The sequence below is a fragment of the Panthera leo genome, chromosome D2 (genome assembly GCF_018350215.1).
Source record: "Panthera leo isolate Ple1 chromosome D2, P.leo_Ple1_pat1.1, whole genome shotgun sequence".
NCBI lineage: Eukaryota > Metazoa > Chordata > Mammalia > Carnivora > Felidae > Panthera > Panthera leo.
Window position 1 is genome coordinate 57,710,461 of NC_056689.1, and position 18,637 is coordinate 57,729,097.

At 45.7% G+C, this 18,637-nt stretch overlaps 1 protein-coding gene across 4 annotated transcripts in view; it reads left to right on the forward strand.

The window, feature by feature from the left end:
- Positions 1 to 18,637, forward strand: part of CNNM1 (cyclin and CBS domain divalent metal cation transport mediator 1) — a 58,576-nt gene that overhangs the window by 38,388 nt on the left and 1,551 nt on the right. For 2 of the 4 annotated variants that reach the window (XM_042907942.1, XM_042907943.1), the window contains 4 exons: positions 5,860 to 6,023; positions 16,013 to 16,196; positions 16,348 to 16,497; positions 18,127 to 18,228. In XM_042907942.1, the coding sequence (XP_042763876.1) occupies positions 5,860 to 6,023; positions 16,013 to 16,196; positions 16,348 to 16,497; positions 18,127 to 18,228 (600 nt within the window). The remainder of the gene's footprint in view (positions 1 to 5,859; positions 6,024 to 16,012; positions 16,197 to 16,347; positions 16,498 to 18,126; positions 18,229 to 18,637) is intronic. The other 2 variants (XM_042907944.1, XM_042907945.1) reach the window with 1 other exon arrangement.

Below are 18,637 nucleotides of genomic sequence, written 5' to 3' on the forward strand. Positions count from 1 at the left end.
AAAAGAAAAAAGTTTCCAGTTTTATTGAGACATAATTGACATACAACATTGTGTAAGTTTAAGATGTATGTGATATATACGGGTATGTATTGCAAAATTCTTTCTTATTTTAAATCCGAGTGTAGTTAATGCACAGTGCTATATTAGTTTCAGGCGTACAATATGGTGACACGTGGCATTTAAGAAACAACAAATGAGCAAAGGGAAAAGAGACAAATCAAGAAACAGACTCTTAACTATAGAGAACAGTTCAGCTGATGGTTAACAGAGGGGAAGGGGTGAAGGAAAGAGGGAAATAGGTGATGGGGATCAAGGAATGCACTTGTCTTGATGAGCACCCGGTGATGTATGGAATCCAAGTCTTCTAGGTCCCGCTCTCTTATTGTCTGGACCTGGCTGCCCCTCTGAACATGGGCATTTTGTGCCGCCTAGAGGGCTGTGACTTATTAGCATTTTGAAAGCAGTTGTGCTAATGAATTATGGTGCTCACAGTGGATGGAGGCCACCAGTCCCTGTGCCAAATATTGCCACCATTGTCCATAGCAGTTTCTTTCTATTTGAACTTTAGGTTTGAAATAAGGAGAGCGGAGTGGTTTTGTACATTGCTTCTAGTGCGTGATATAGTTAGCCAGCTTTGCAGGTGCTTTCATTTAAAAAGTAAACTTCTGATCAACCCACTGAGAGTACACGGCTCCATTGCAGTTACCATTCCCTCTCCCCAGAGTCATCCATTTTTTATTTCCCCAGGGGAGATGATTTTGAGTTCCCCATGACAATCCTTCCAAATCCACAAAAGCACAGAGGCAGGAGAGAGGTCAGAAGCAAGGAGTCTTTTTCAGTGTTCAACTGACCATCTGAAATGCGCTTTGAGATCGATGGGGACAGTTTCCTCCCAGAATATATAGGGAGTCTCTAAAAATAATCCTTTTACTTTGTGAAATGTGGTAAGTGGAAATATTCCTTTGGTTTGGCTTTTGTGTAGTAAACATTTGGGAACCATTAAAGCTCCATGTAATGTGAGCGAGTTCATCTGGGCTCCTAACTCGGGCTGATTTGCAGAGTTCACATTATAGCTCTGACAGAGAGCTTTTGGCATTTGGTTGTCTGATGTTGAATATTACCCCAGAATGATGAATTTTAATATTCCTAGTTTGTACTATTCTAGGTCTATGTAATTAAGCTCCCCATCCAGTCTGGGGAACACAGATGGCCCATGGCACAGTGACCATGACCAAAGAGGGCTGTTCCCCCTTGCCCCTCACTGATGCTCCAAAAGATAGAAGCAGGAAGCCACTGAAGCCTACTTTCCCCTTGGATCCCCAGACTGAAAAGGGAAGTGGGGTATTCTTCTGTATCATGGGTTCTGCTCCAGGTACAGGTGTCATGAGTGAGGCAAGTGTCCCAGAGCTGTGTATAGAGTCATGGGGCCCCATCTATCGGTGCAGAGGAGATTCCATCCAGCCCCAGTTACAGTGTAAAGTCCTCTTCTGCCCCCTCTCCAACCCCACACCCAATTTTACCCCAGGGCCTTCTCCACCCAACCTCAATAACTCTAGCTTACTATCTAGGACAGATATCCCTTGTAGACTTACCATGAAAGGGCTGTAGGAATGAGGTCTATCACACTTCTCCCCAGCACTTAGGAGTCTAGAGCAGAAAACCCTGCTCCCCACCGCCCAGTCTCTCCAGGGCCAGCTCGAGGGTGTAATATAATAGCAACAGTGAACAAGGGATATGTTGGCTGTTCCCTCCTGTTGAGGGATTCTGTGGTCAGTTTTATGATCACTGTTTGATCAGTCCCCTCTTAGACCTCTCTGACTGTAGTTAGGATTTTCCTCTTTACTCCCCCAACTGGGCCCCTGCTCTTAGGAAATGCCAAGGGGAATTATACAACTTGAACTAGTTTGCCATGCTGCTGGGACACTCGTCTGTTACTGATTTCTTCTCTTTTTTTTTATTAAAAGCATTTCCATTCCCCTTGCTCAGAAACCTCTGAGTGTATGTGCACAATTACCAAGATGCCGAGTCATCAGCATCCTACCTATTGAGGAATGTCAGGCTCTGGGACACGAAAACATTGATCTTGCACAACACTCAGATGAGCTGGGACTTTCTTTGTCATGAAATGAGGGCTCTTTTCCTTTTAAAAATTGCTTTTATAGGCCTGACCCTTGTAAGACAGTTGTATCTTTTGGTGTTGGGAATCCTTTGGGATTTTGAATAAACCTTCAATAGCATTGTTCTGACTTTAAAAAACAAAACAAAACATGTTTCTCCTCCTAGCCCAACTGCGATCTTGCTTGCATGTGACGTGTGGTCCCTGTGAGTGACAGCAGAGTGGCAGTGAGGACAAGAGCCCTGGGGGGAACGGGGATATAGTGGTGGCCCCTGTGTCCAACAGTGTGAATGTGGTTCAGGCAGAGCCTTCTATGGGTGGAAGTGGTCTAGTACATAGATGGGCCTGTGTTTCTCTGCCATCCTTCTGGAATGTGCCTGGGATTGTGATATAAGGGATGAGGCTGTGGAACAGCAAATGTGGGGTATGTCAAGCCTGTGTCCCACCAGGCAAAGTGGATGGTTATCGGGGAGAGATGGTTATTTCTCAGGGAAGCTGCATGCACAGCCCTGCTCACACTCTGTCCCCTTGTTCCAAATGGACTTGAGGTAAGGTAGGGTAGGGTACTTGACCACCAGGTCAGGGTAGGGTTTTCCACACTCCACGCACACGACAAAGAAGCCCCCCTCCTGCAGGACTGCTGGCCCTGCTTTTCCACAGCAGCTCCCCTGAGGAAGCACCATCGACTTACTTAGCAGCCACCACCCCAGAAAAGCCACAGAGGGTCTGTCCACACCAGAACCCATCAGCTTGTTTTCAAGAGGCCAGAACGAGAAATGAAATGCATATTTTTCTGCCTAATCACCTGGGTGCTTTGCTCTGTTCTTTGTGGCACCACCACTGTCCTTCTCAGTCCTTGGTCACTGTGGAGGGGGGTCTGGCCTGCCATCAGCCAGTGGATAGGTAGGGCCCTAGAGACCTGAGTCCAGGATTCCTGGTTTTACATGCTTTTATTAAACAGACAAAGTCCTCATTTTCCCTGTGACCTCTTCCTCGAGTTACTGGGCCAAAGCCTGAGGCCTCTTGGTACCCTGGATTCTCACTGCCCACTCTCTGACTCTCTCCAGCTACAGTTTTGGAGTGTCCTTCTATCCACCCCTAGCTTCTTGGAGAAGTCAACTTCCCCAGAATGGCTTTAAGTTGCAAAGGAAAGGCTTTCTAATCCAGGATGATTTGAGAGCTCTGAAATCTTTTTTTAAACAAAATTTAGATTCTAAATAAAACCTCTTCAGTGGACCCTTAGGTGCTGATTCATTTATTCTGTACATTTTTATTGAGCACCTACTCTAGGCCAGGCACAGTGCTAGGTACTGGGTGTACAACAATGACCAGAAAAGACCAGGTCTTTGCCTTCATGGAATTTAGCACTGAACTGAGTAGACGTAACAAGTACAAACACATAATGAATTAAAATGTGTGAAAAGTACTTTGAAGGAATGAACAAGGGACAGTGATAGAAGAAAACGGGAAACCTCAGTTCAGCCAAAGTCTTCAGAGAAGTTGGCTTTCAGCTGAGACCTAATGACTGAGAGCCAAGCAGTGGGGGTGGGGGTGAAAGGGGCAGGGTGGGCAGTAGAAATGCCATCCTCTGAGGTGGTGAGGAAAGGGGAACACTTGCATGGTTGAGAGGAGCAGAGCAAGCAGGGGAGGGGAAGAGAGTTCCCAAGATGAGACCAGACAGGAAATCGGGAGTCAGGTCATGGGGGACATTAGGGATGAAGCAAGGAATTCAGATTTTATTCAGACTAAATAAAAGAAAGCTTATTTAATGTGCTTCTGGCAGCTGAGGTGATCATAAGCTTATAAGCGGAGAGATGGGACTGCAGTCCAGGTAAATGGGACTTGAGTGGGGACAGACATAGATGCCCAAGGGCTTATTATGTCAGAAGTAGTAGAGGTGAGAGGGCCTGGTGTGGGACTGGGGAGCGGCAGGAGTCAAGGGCACCCCCCAGGTTCCTGGCATAAGTGACAGAATATATGTAAAGGGCACTTACTGAGAAGGGGAGGCTGGAAATAAAATCCTCAATTCTATAATCCTATCAAGGCAGCAATTGTTATGGCTCTAATGAGAAAAAATGATTCAGCCTATTGTTATTTTACCCTTTGCACTAGTTTGCCAGACAACAATAACAGCTTGCAGCTAAACAGACCATCAACCCTCAAGGACTCAGCTCCAAATACATGCTAATCAATTATCTTGATTGATGGCACCATTATCTCAGGAGACAGAATTAAATTCCCGAGGTCCTGCCCTAGAAGAACAAGGAGCGGAATCTCTGAGGAAGTGGACTCTGCATTTGAGCCCCTGAACTAAATCTGTGTCAAGAGAGGCTGATGGCACACCCTCCCCTTTCTGGGAAGAAATGCAGAGTGGCATTTGTTGGGAAGCAGAGGGGTGGAGGGGGCTTGACAGTCTCTCCTTCAGGTTTATTCTGCGGTTGAGATTCTGCTAGGGTCACCACAAGACCCTCTCTTCCATTGATCTGGGGAAGATAGTTCACACAATCCATTTTGAAACCAAGTGATGTGGTCTTAATTGAACTTTCCCTAGGAATGTTTCTTGAAAGTGGTTAAAAAAAAACAAAAAAGCAAAACAAAACAAAACAAAACTGACTCTGAACATTGAGATGCCTTTGACAGAAGTCCTGGGGGTTATTCCAGTATTCTGTTCCCCCACCCCCACTTAGGCCTAGAGGGAATCCTGCCCTAGACACACTTCAGAGGACCCCCGTTTAGTCCTTCTTAGTCCCAGCCCTCCATGTAGGTGAGGAGTTCATAGGACCAAAGAGATGTGCCCACTGAGAGCCCTTGTTCTTCCTTCGGGACCACATTTCAGATACAGAATCCTGAAATTCCTCACCTAAACCTCCCGGTGGGGACACCGGGGGGGCAGATAAGGAGGCTGGGAAGCCCCTAGGGTAGGGGCCATTTGTCTCCATACAACCCTGTTTTATGTTTTATATTTTAGCAGAAAACTCTAAGGAGTTGGAGTTGGCCTTCCAGGTTATGTTATGTTATGTTATGTTATGTTATGTTATGTTATGTTATGTTACATTGCGTTACGTTACGTTACAGTTATGTTATATTATGAAGGTATAGTTGTCAAGGACAAGGATAGAACAGATTTTAACAGTTTATTCATGTGATTTGAATAGGTACCCATGTGATTGAATAGGTCTGTGGGTCTCCGTTTGTCCAGTGTCCTGCCAGTGTTAGGGCAGACCTGAGTTATCCCTGCCAAAATGGCTCACCGTGGCAAGGGTTGGTTCTATGTGCTGTCAAACCCAAGGCCTTTGCCTTTGTAAAATAAGGTTCGTGAACAGATATTATATCCTGATAGAGGATCTCATGCTTTGGAGTAGCTAACCACGCTCACAGCTCGGTCCTCATCTCCAGCACTTAACCCAAAGACCAGAACTGAGAAAGGCTGTGGACCCCTCTGCCCCAGCCCTTCCCTGGTGGACGTTGTGGGGAGCAGGAGAAGCCTGCGCAGAGTGGAGCCATGAGTTCCTGTAACAAACTGAGCATCTGGGCTCTGACGGGAAGGGTGAGGGCCTGGTTCTACCACCGCCTAGAAGTCCTGTGGGCCCTTAGTAAACAACACCTCTCTCTCTCTCTCTCTCTCTCTTTCTCTCTCTCTCTCTCCCCCTCCCTCTCCCCATCGCTCTTTCTGTTCTCCTGTCTTTTCTCCCCACCCGCCTCTCCTTGCCTTTTCTCCCTCACCTCTCCCTCACTGTCTGCAGTAAACCGGTCCCCTTCTCGCTGCAGCGGGTTGAACCGCTCTGAGTCTCCAAACCGCGAGCGCAGTGACTTTGGGGGGAGCAACACCCAGCTGTGCAGCAGCAGCAACAACCTCTACACTCCCGACTACTCAGTGCACATCCTCAGCGATGTGCAATTTGTGAAGGTAACTGTCCGGGGAGGGCCATCCTCGGCTTGCCAGCCGGCTGGGGAAGCAGGACAGGATGTGCAATCCAATGCGCCAAGATAACGCTGGGTGCTAATTGTTCCCTGGCTTTACAAGGGCCCTGTTTTCGGTTAGCTTGATTACTAATTTGTCACTCTTTTAAGATCTCCTGATCCCCATTTTTTGTGTGGGGAAACTGAGGCATAAACCAGTGCGGAATTAGGTTGCCTGAGACAAGTTGCCAGTGAACTGTTTCTTTTGAACCCCCTGCCATTGCCACCAGGTTGATTTGTTTTTCCGAGATAAATTTGCAGGTGATTAATAAACCAAGTATATGGAAGAAACCATGCTGTGATTTTCCATAAGATAGTATATTTTTATGTCTTTCTGTTTCAAGTCTAAAATGCAGTTTGGCAGGTATGTTAAGCAAAAACCCTTTGTGTAACCATTACACCCTTAGCAATCACTGAGCTCAGTGGAGCTCGGAACATCCATCACTTTGCACATGCAGGAGAGAGAGGCCACAGTGCTCATTGCCTTGTAGTTAAAGGGTAGGGGGGCCATTGCTTCATACCTCACATTAAGATTGGTATTGCACAGAACCCTTCTAAAATGTCCTCCTTCTCGTGCTTTGATAGGTTTTATTTGCTAGCATTCTGCAAACTGTTACATGCCTGGAGTGAGCCCCATTTATCCAAGTCCAACAAAACACCCAATGAGTTGAGTTGGTATATCTTGTCCAGTCGCAGGCTGGATTATGAGAGATATATTTATCACAAAGGAGGGAGGAGGTTCTCTCCTTCTGTCCAGAACACAAGCTCTGATAATTTGAGAGCAGTGTGCACTGCCTGGCTTTCTGTGTTCCAGAACTCTGCAGATACCCTGAGGTGAAGACAGAAACATAAAGATAGAAAGTTACCAAAGGGAGGGGCTGAGCCTGGAAGGTGGGGTGGGATAATAACTGTTTGTGGGGTGCTCTGTGCATGCACTTTGGGACTCCTTTGTCTGAATGATCCAGGTGGTCTGATCACCACCCTGTCAGGTAGGTACTACTGTCATAACCATTTTAGACATGAAGACATTGGAGCTTGAGGAGTCTAAGGTCATATGGCTGGTGAGTGGCAGAGCCAAGCTTTGGAATTCAGTCTCTCTGTCTCCAGAGTCCAAACCCTCAAAACCCCAGTCTTTAGGAAGAGTTGTGGGAAATCAGAGTTGAAGGAGCCCCAGGAAGAAATAACTTGTGGCAACTAACCCAGCAATACTCATGGGTGTGTGTGACTGGGGACACTTAACAAATCTAATGTGACACTAAAGTTAAACCTCAGAAAACTGAAGTCCATGATTCTCCTCCCTACCTCCTTGTCCTGAAGCCTTCTCATTGCAGGCCTTCCTCAGAAGTGGAGGTAGGAAAAAAATGAGAACAGAGAAACTCTTCTGGGCTAGCTCTTCCTGGTTTGTAGTACTGCTCACATGGTTTGTGGAAAAAGAACTTGAAAGTCACAATATGAGTAAGCGGTTCAACAAATATTGACTGAATACCTACTCTGTGCTTGATATTGACAAGATACTATGGTGAACAAGACCATAAGCTCCTGCCTTCCTAGAGTTTCTGTGCTAGGAGGGGGACAGAGAGAATAAACAAGTAACCGCATCATGAAGAACCTAATTTCAGGTAGTGATAAAGGCTAGGAAGGTAACAAACAAGGTAGCGGGATAAACAGTGATTGGGCAGAGCTGGCAAGGGGTTTCCTTTAGGAATGGTTATCAGAGCAGACTGACAAAACAACATTTTTTCTGGGACCTGAAAGGGGAGGGGAGGAGAATGTTCAAGAGAGAAACCACGGAGACAGGAAAGAGCTCGGTGGTTCGTGGATCTGAGTGCTGGTACGCAGCGTGCAAAGACAGAGGCCGGCATGAAATGACAGTGGACGGTCAGCAGCAATGTTGTCTGGCATCTTTAAGCCAGAGGAAGGCACTTCATTCTATAAGTGCACTGGGAATTTTCAATTAAGTTTGTTTCTTAGGTCTTCCCATTTGTCTTAGTTCAGGCTGCCATAACAAATAGTCATAGACTGGGTGGCTTAAACAACAAACACTTCTTTCCCACAGTCCTGGAGGCTGGAAGTCCAAGTTCAAGGAACCAGCAGATCCAGTGTCTGGTGAGAGCCCACATTCTGGTTTGCAGATAACCATCTTCTCCTTGTATCCTTACATGGGGGACGAGACAGAGACAGGAAGCAAGCTGTCTTCCTATTAGGACACTAATTCCGTTCGCGTGCGCTCCACCCTCAGGACCTAACTTCTTCCAAAGGCGCCCCCTCCACATGTCATCTCGCTGGGGGTTAACATTTCAGCATAGGAATTTGGGGCGGGGAGCGACATAGACTTTCAGTGCCTAATGTTATATATATCCTAAGTTTAGGAAATCAATATGAAGATTTTGCTTGCTGGTTTGGGGAGGAGAATGAATGAGAATTTGAGGCATCCTATTTAATGACAACTGGTGAGCCCAGAGTTTTCTGGAACGTGTCTAGGTGTGCCTGGATTGGGGAGCACTCTCAGGGGATGTATTGGACAGCTCCACAAAGAGGAATGTGTTAAGATGAATACCTGGAATGGAGTTTGTAAGGATTTTCTTGAAACTTACAGACGAGCTCATGGATATCCATGCCTAGAACATAAGGAAAGGGGACATTCTACAGCTAATGAGGAACATAAAAGGGAAGTGTCTTTCCTGATGTTGAGAACCCCAAACCCGAGGTCAGTTCTCAGGTGCAGGTGTCATCCTTTTGGTCAGGCCAGAGGACTTTGCTGTGACCCAGGGCGGCTAAGTGGCACAGAACATGGTCCCTTTTCCCACCTCGACATGTTGACATTGAGAAGACTAAATGTCAAAAGTAGAAGTTGAGGGGAGGTTAGAAACCAATTAAAGTATTATTCAGAAACCTCCTTCAAATCCTTGCCACAGTCTCTTAAAAACTTCAATTGTAACAATTCTATAGAAGGGAACTTTGGGAGTTCAAGCTCTTGTTTGAACGTGCACTTGTTTGTTTTATTTTGGTACTGGTTTTCTCTTTAAAAAATATATACATACATATATATATATATATATATATATATATATATATATATATATGTATGTATATATAAGTTAAGTTGATGCCTTAGACTAAAGTTGAAAATTCCCTTCTGCTGATGTAATAGACTTGTTAGGGCTGCCCTTTTATTCCCCTCACCCACCTGCCCCCCTACCTTTTTAACAGAGGGGATGGTTTTGAGGAAGCTAAAGACTGTCGAAAAGAGGTGTCCTCACGGCCCAGGCTCCTGTGATTGCCTGCATGGAGAGCTTGCAAGGGGTTTTCATGTCCAACAAAAGTTCCAGAACGTTATTAAGTCCGGAAGTAATTTGACTTTAAGATAAGCTTCAAAATTAGAAAGTTGTATCTAACGATTATCTGGGAGAGATATTAAAGCCACTATTAGTCATAGTTAGTAAATTATGAATGAAGGTACCAAAGAATCCTTATAAATTTTTTAACAATGCTTTTGGTAAATATCATCATTAAACTAAGACTATTTGGCAGATGTCTTATAGTCTAGATTGTGTAACCGTGACCAAAATGCCCCATCACCATCTGGTGGCAGAATCCCTAAATTGCAAGATGGTGTTGTGAGAGATGAACTTCATTAAATGATAGGAGTCATCACACTGGTTGAAGGTTAACTTCTGGACATGTTGGCTGCCAACTCAAAATGTCCAAAAGTGTACAGTTACTTCGGTTAGTTTCAAGATAAACAGGTCTCCATTCCTTTGTAATTTAGAGGATGCTTGAGTTCCTAACTGGCTACCGTGTAAGAGAAGACAATTTGAACTCAAGCTGCACTAAGAAATGCCTGTATCTACAGCAATAAAGAGAGAATAAAAACATGTTGGCTTTTGAGCAGTGGTTTGACTTCCTCAATGAGCCAATCAGTAGGTTGAGCATTAACGAGGGATCTAGACACCAGTGGCTATACTAAGAAATGTAAAACATATCCTCTGCCTAATGAGTTTAAAATCTAGTAAGAGAGAAGAAATGTAGGTTAAGCAATAGTGACCAAAGCAGGGTAGTATCTAATTGATTAAGAGTTTGTGTGACACTTATTTTAAGCACTGTATTGCTGCAAATGGACCAGACCTTTAAGAATTAGGAAAGAACAGGAGGAGGGATACCAATAAACAGGCGTATGGAAGATGAGTAAGCACAGTGCATTCAAGGGAGTGTGAAGAGAGAAGCTGGGCTGGCCCAGTGGTTCTGCGTGCGCGAGCAGTGGGAGCACCATTGGGCACAAGGCTGGATTATCAGAACCGGGCAGAGAGATTCAGGTTGATCTGGTAGACCTCTGCTGCCCAACACAGTAGCCAGTAGCCACATGGGGCTGCCAAACACACTGAATGTGGTTCGTCCAAATTAATGTGCCGTGCATGTAAAGTACACGTTGGATTCCAAGGACTTAGTACAAACACAGAATGCAAAATTCCTCATTAATACTTTTATATTGATTCCATGTTGAAGTGAAATTGTTTTGGATATGTTGGGTTAAACGAAACACTATTAAAATTAATTCCCTCTATTTGTTTTTACTTATTTTTAATGTGACAAGAGAGTTTTCAATTACTTATGCAACTCATTATATTTCTATTGGACAGTACTGTTTTAGATAGTAAGAAATTCTCAGATGGTTGAACAAGAGAAGCGAGGTGATGAAAAGTGATGCTTGAATCAAAAATGTGAAAAAATAGTAACAATAAAAGAACTGAATTTAAAAAAAATAGTAATGCTTGAATCTAGAAAATGCAGCTGGTGAGAGGTTGTTTCCTGAACACATTTTCTAGAGTGGTGCCTTATCAACAATTTCTTTCAAGGTGACAGATTGACATGTCGGTAGTTTATGATTATGGGTTTAATATATATATTTAAAAAGAGGAAGCATTGTGAAAACAAGGCTGTGAGACTTAGGGAGAAGGTAACTAGTGGGTAGTGCCTTTCCTTCTATACAACCATCCACCAACAGTATAGGCCCGTCCCCAACCTCTGCCCCTACCCCTGTACTGGGCAACCACCCTGCTCCCCCTACGCAGAACCATGCTTCTTCCCTCTAATGTTAGGTCCTGGCCGTAGCTGTCTGAATCTTCCCTCTAACATCATTGACAAGTGGTTATTTAACATCTGTGTGAATGCCTCCACGACACGGAACTCAGTACCTTATAAGGAAGGAGTACATTTACTCAGGATTGTTACCAGATGTAATGCTTTATTCCCAGCTCGTTCTTTTGCTCCAGAACAATGCTTAAAGAGGGTTAGAGTTCCCGGATCCTTGCTCCCAGGTTCCTGAAGGGACATATCACTTTTTCTTAAGAACAAAGAGAGAATGGTACAGCTCACTGTGCATGTGGCCTGGACAGAACCTGTCCAGAAATAAACTAAATACAGCACTTTGCAACACTGCTGAGAGGCTTCTAGCTTGGGCAGAACAGCTAATGTCCCAACTGAGCCCATAAATCCATCTCACAGTCAAACAAGAACACACCCCCTTCCTTCTCCCTTCCTCCCGTCTTCCCTTCACTCATCATCTCTGCCTCTCCATCTTCCTTTTGTCATTGTCCCTACTTGGAATCTCCTTCCTTCCCCTCCTTTGTCTTTCACTTTATTTTCTTAGTTACGGATTTACTTCCCTAAGACCTCATCCTGCCTTGACAACACCTCCACTCACTCCTACTCCGGGGGCAGAGGGACCATTGCTCCTGCCCCTTCCCCACCTCATGATGTGCCATGCACAGTTTAGATGAAATGAGATGATGATAGATTTGATGCCTTTCTTCGAAATGTATGCCCATTATAGAGTTAACTTGTGAGAGATCGATGTGGACGTGTTTTAAACAGTCATTTCTAACAGTTGGATGGCAGGTTCAGTGGCGTTATCTCATTATCACTGGGCCTCTGTTACAGGCCAGCTTGAAAGTGGCAACACTGGGACTAAACTAGAAGCCAAATCTAAACTAACTAGTTAACCCAAAAAGAGTAATATCAAGTACTCTGGTGAGCTTATCGAGTCGTTTAGGAAATGTTTCTGTCCTTTAAGCCAGAAGAACCTGTAAGACTCTAAAGAAAGCTCCACCTTTGGGAAGCCCATGGACACATTAGAGAATTGGGTTTGATGGTGACACTGGTTCCAGTTGTGTGCCAGCTGGTTTTCGGTCATCAGATGCCTATAGACCCCAAGCTACAAAGCAGTTATTGGGACACCTCCTCTAAAGGATTGTGAAAGACAGCCTAGTGCAGCCAGGCACACCCACTCACAGTGCAGAGCCCAGGCTGAGATCGTTGTCCCTGAAGAGCAAGACTAAAGGCCTTTAAACTACAATATCCAGGCTACAGGGGCACCATTGTTAGGCTCTGGAGTTTCTCCCTCTGAAAACTTGGAGCTTCATAGTCTCACTTCCCCTGCCACCTCCCTGGCTCCCATGAGTGAATAGCACTTTCCCAGGCAAAAACCCATACAGTGGGGACAGTGCCCTGGCTAGGACTCTGAAAGCTTGCTAACTGTCAAACTTGAGGCAATCCCTCAACATTTCTGGACCTCATTTTCTTATTTGTAAAATGGGGATCAAAAGAGCCCTCATGCCTACCCAACACAGTCACTATGAAGAGCAAAGGGGTAACACATACCCAAGTGCTCTGTAAGCCATAATATACCCTATGGATGGAAGGTTCCACCCTCCTATCCCAACCTCTACCTGCAAGAGCAAGCTCTTATGGGTTAGTAACACTAGCACTAGACCTCCCACCCACATCCTAAAACCTAATATCAGTTCCATCTCTTTTACGAAATTGATAGCACTTCCAGTAATATATATGATTTCCAAAAATGATATATAATACTTTAAATAAGAAATTAAAAAGAAATTGCAAACCAATTCGGTGAAAAAGCAATAAGGCATGAGTTTGTTACCATAAGTAAATAATAAATTTATCTGTGAGCTTCCTGGTCATAAAAGCAAAGAGGGCAAACGTAGTGGACATTTGTGTTCTCATCAAGTATATCATTTTTCTAGAGAAAGGAACTTTTTCCTGGCAGTAATTTCTTGAAGTATTTATCAAATGGATTACTATAGGACTATGGAAGACATCAGAAAAAAATAGTACATATTGGCCTCATCTGCAAGTTTTGCCAGTTTATGTTCTTCATATGGAACTTTTTTTTTTAGTTCAGCCCTGTATGCAAGCTGGGGGTCCACTATGAAAATCAAACATCAGTGAAGGCAACTATTAAGGGGAGTGTAGATAATAATTGGTTACAGGGGCATTTCCAAGAGTCCAGAGCATTGGACTCACCCGTGGTGTGAATTGGGATCACCTGGGGAGCTTTAAATAATCCAGATGTCTGTGCCCCACTCTCAGAGATTTGGATATAATTGCTTAAGGGTGTTGCCTGGGTATCAGGATATCTTAAAGCTTCCCAAGTGATTCAAATGTGCTGCCAAAGTTGAGAACCACTGTCCCGGGAGGCATGAATAATTAGCGTGTCACTTTGATCCTTTCTCTGAAACACTGCAAGTCCCTGAACCATCAGTATGGGCAGCATCACTGTCAATTGATGGTGAAATCTCTAATACACGCCTGATGTTCTGTGATTGACTCAACGTAAGGTTTTAGTCTGAGGGTAGGCTCCAGAGTTGACATCTCTTGGGGAAATTTTGGAACCTGATTTCTCACTTCCCAACAAAGGGGGCTGTAAAAGTCTACAGTAACATTGAATCTATTGAAGACTTCAGGCAAATGCTAAGTTGAGACCCCCATCGTTGCATGCCATAAAGCAGAGAACATGCCATTTGGGCCTGAAAAATATCAAAGCCAGTTAACACTTTGCCACTTTATCCATCTGAATCCTTTAAAGGATTCAAAACCTGAGTAGGAGGACTGTGTTTGATTTTAACTAGGTCTTAAGTCAGTGGTGCTCAGAGTGCAGTCTCCAAACCAGCTGCATCAGCATCACCTGAGCACTCGTTAGACCTGCAAACTCTCAGGCCCTACTCCAGACCTAGCAAATTAGAAACTCGGAGAATGGGGCCCAGCGATCTTGTTTTTAACGAGGCCTCTGGGTAATTCCGATGCTGAAGTTTGAGAATAACGGTTTTAAACTATCAAGAGAACTATCTTTGTCCCCTCTAATGGGCAGTAGTATAGCTAGAAGCTTGGGATCTCTGCATGTGGGTCTCCCATACAAAATGCAAAAAGACATACATTCTTAATTGGTGTTTTGTGATTAGATTAGTTGTGCTTGGAATTTGCTCGATCCTCATGCGAGACATCCTGAAATTTGTTAGAGAAGAAAAGATTGATAATGTCCAACAAAGTAATGAGTTCCCAACTTGAGGGGAAATAGAAGATTTCTCTTTATGATGAGAAAACATTGCCTGAATGGTTGTCGAGGCTAGATATTTTGGTGAAGATTATAACCTAACATTCAGGATGAGTGCTAAATTTTTAAACATTTTGGGGTAGAGGACCATAGGATCTAGAAAATGTAGAAAGAACATCAGAGGATAATAAAGCAGAATAAAATACTCAATAAAAGTGACCAGAGCAACAGCCTGTACAGAAAGGAAAGGAGAAACGTAGGTGTATGAAGAAAGCAGAAGTGGGATGAGCCAGAAATGATGGAGAGTCACCCCCCTGAGAATGTGAGTACTGAGCTAGCTGTCTAGGATTGACTCCAGGACTTCAGTTTGAGCATCACCCACAGCCCCCAGGGAGGCCAGGCATCCAAGCCACCAGGGAAGGGAGGGTCTAGAGGGCAGGTGCTGGAGAGTGGGCAGTTGACAAGGGGCCACTGTTAAAAGAGCCCTTGCCAGATACCAAACCAGCTTCAAGCCGCCTCCGTTCCAACGTGGAAATCTTAACCATTCCCTCTCCTATTACCAGCCACGCAGCCTTACTGTTCCAACATGTAATACCAATCCTGCCCCGAAAGGAAAGGGAAGGAACATGAGCAGTGTGTGGTTTTGCCTGTTCTCTAGCTAAATGCAGTGAAGAAGGGAGGAAAACATTTGAGGTGACCATAGTGCTTGAGAAGACATGGTGTGGCACTATGTGCCATTGTCACTTTTCACCCCGTGCCATTCATGGATTCATGGTAGCACATTTCTATCCTGGGTGGCACAAAAACTAGCTAGTTTTTACTGGACACAAGGATGCGAGGCATGAGTCTGCAACATACACCCAGAGAACAGAGATGACAGATAAACCTTTCTGTATTCCAGAAAAGACATTTGATCCATGTTGTTTCCTTCCTGGAATTATGGGAATTCCTTTCTGGTCTGGCTAAGCCTGATTCTCCAGATGATTTTACTTGTGGGTGAGGCTTGACACATCAGGAAAGTCGCTAGGAAGACTCCCATGATCTCATGAAGGAGCTTGGAGAACTCTGCTGTGGACTTTTCCCACATAGAAGCATGATCCCACATCCGGTGGCGGGCCAAGTCCAAATGAGAAATGACTGTGCGCTCTCAGGCCTCAGCATCCAGCTTCCTGACAGCAGGACGTGGAGCAGCAAAGCTTCCCTCACTACACTCCCTGTGGACCCTTAGGAAGAGGTCCCTTGACAATAGTGGAAGCACGTATTTAAAACTTCTCTGTGGGCAAGTACTCTGCTACCTGAAGGTGCCCTCCAACCTCCTCCGAGGCTCAGGAGAAGGCTTGGCTCCTCCAGGGGCACTGTGGAAGTCCAGAGCCAATAAAAATGACAGTGGGGACTCATTGTCCCTCAACTGCTAGGCTGGTACAGCTTGGGAAAGGACCTGGTTCATGGATCCTCGCCCACAGAGGTCAGGGGTTCCAATGCACCCTAGTAGGGCTGCTTCTGAGCTCGGAGAGGCTGACCACATCCAAGGAGGGCTCTGTCCAGCCCCTCTTGAGCTTCCTCCCCTCTCTGCCTCTTCTTTCTAGATCACTCGGCAGCAGTACCAGAATGCACTCACTGCCTGCCACATGGACAGCTCACCCCAGTCCCCCGACATGGAGGCCTTTGCTGACGGAGACTCCACCAAAGCCCCTACGACCCAGGGTACACCCCAGACCCCCAAGGATGACCCTGCCATCACCCTCCTGAGCAACAGAAACAGCCTGCCGTGTAAGTCCGTTGGGTGGATGGGCTGGGCTGCCGCGGGGTGAGGGCAGCCCCACCTTCCTCCTTCAACCCTGCCCAGAGCTGCCATCCTGTAGCAGTTGGAGCCGCAGGTCTTCTCCAGAGCAGATGGGCACACGCTTGCTATCCTCCCCAGGCAGCCGCTCAGATGGGCTGAGAAGCCCCGGCGAGGTCGTGTACCTGAGGATGGAGGAGATGGCCTTCACCCAGGAAGAAATGACGGACCTCGAGGAACAGAGCACACAGCAGCTCTCACTGTCTTCTGCAGCTATTCCTACGACAGCAGGTCGGGCAGGGAAATTGGGGTCATCACCGTCGGGCACTGGGATGCCCCGGGGGAAAATCAAGGAGGGACCCCAGCCCCCATGTAATATTACCACCTCCTCACACAGTGAGCGAGGAAGGGAAACACACTTTTCTAAGTGCCAACCCCTCACCAGGCCTGTCGATCCATTCTCCCAGGAAGACCATATGTAGGGTGGTGTTAGGAGCTAGGTTTCCATCTGGATTCAGATCTTGGCTCCTTCATTTAGGAGCTATGCGATTTTCAGCAAGTTACTTTAACCTAAGATGCTGTTTCCTTATCTTAACAGATAAGTTTCTTCCTTGTGTTAATAGATGTAAACCGTGGTGGCTAGGTCATGAAGTAGCTTGGGGCATAAATGAAATAGCTTATACAGAGGGTGTATCGCAGTGCGTGGTACCATGCTCTGTATTAGGTAGTTCTTAGAGACCTGCCTTACAGATGAGGAACCTGAAGTCAGCCAGCACTCTTACTGGCAGCACTCTTCCCCTCTTTTGGGCCAGAGGAGGTAATCTGTAGAACTTGTCCTGAGTTCTGAGAGCATATCATCACTGAGTCTCTCAACGCTTCTGTCTTGGCAGTGGTGTTGCTCTGAGCTCCCAATGTCCCACCTGTCCTGAGATCCTCCTGTCCTTGCCCCACTGAGGTCTACTTCCCCAGGCCTTCAGCAGTGCCTGTGCCCCCACACCTGCCCTCCCAGACCTGCCCCAGTCCATAGTCTGAGACCCCTTGAGTCCAGAGCAATGACCCAACAAGTGCTCATCAATTTTTGCAGTCAGTACAATAACATATTTGAACTTGTGGCTAACTCAGAATATCTGGGACATACATAAACACCATGCAAGGACCGGAATTTAGAACTGGTGTTCTTTTTCTCCCTCACACACTGAATTCAGTAGCTAAATCATGTAGCAAGAAATTGTATCAAAGGAGTAAGAATGGAGAAAATAGTCTTTGGAGTTCATCTAGTCCATCCTCCTTGTATGACACAGGGACCTTGCATGCGGACCCTGAGGCCCCGAGAAAAGACTTGTCTGGTCTATATACTGCACTAAAAGCAGGATCAGCCTCATAGCTTTGCGTGCAGTGCTGTTTCCACCACCCCACTCTGCCTCCCAGGTCAGGTTCTTACCTCACTGGCATAAAGGGCCTGGGCCTCTTCCTGGCTTTGAGATTCTGTGCCTCTCTAAATCCCCACTGGGTTCGGTGGGAAAGATAACAGACGTGTGCTTAATTGTTACTGAGTCCTGTGATTTCCCAGGGTCTGAGTAAGTATCCCCACCTCAAGGTCCTCAAATGTGCTTTCTGTCTGGCAAAGATACTGAACAGAGAACATCTTGTCCTCTTCATCTCTCTCCTGCCAAATAACGTTTATATTGTTAGATTCTCGCTCCTGGTCTCTTTGTTCCTTTTGTGGCACTAAACTGCCCTTTGCTAACTAATGAGAGCCAACAGCTTCCTGGACATCCCCTCCTGTTAACAGCCACCGCTGCCTTGGCTCTGGTTTTGAACTTTCACCTGCTGAGGAACATCACTCACAATCACCCTTCCTACATCCCTGGGTGTGTAGGTTGGGAAGACTTGAGTTCTTTCTTCTTTCTTTTCTCTCAGCATCAGATAGTGAATGTTGTAATATCAACCTGGACACAGAGACCAGCCCCTGCAGTAGCGACTTTGAGGAAACCGTGGGCAAGAAGCTGCTGAGAACCTTGAGTGAGTAGCTCTTCGCCTAGATGAAAGCCTCCCACCAGCTAGTTAGTAGAAAAATTATGTTAGGATATTACCCCTGGAGGAAGAACCATTGACTCCTTGTGGGAACCTAATGAGGTATAATCATGGAAATCTGTAACAGGGCTTGGGCCAGTACTGTGCCCTTGATAATGGGGAGGGGGGGGATGCATCCCATTCAGTTGGCTGTCATCTAGGACAGGAGTCTGCAAGCCATGGCCATGGCCAAATCCTGGCCTCCCTCTCCTGCCTGTACTTGTAAATAAAGACTTACTGGATCGTAGACCCATTTGTTATCTATGGCCACAATAGCAGAGTTGAGCAGTTGCAACAGGGACCAAATGGCCTGCAAAACCTGTAAGATTTACTGTCTGGTCCTTTAAAGAAAGAATTT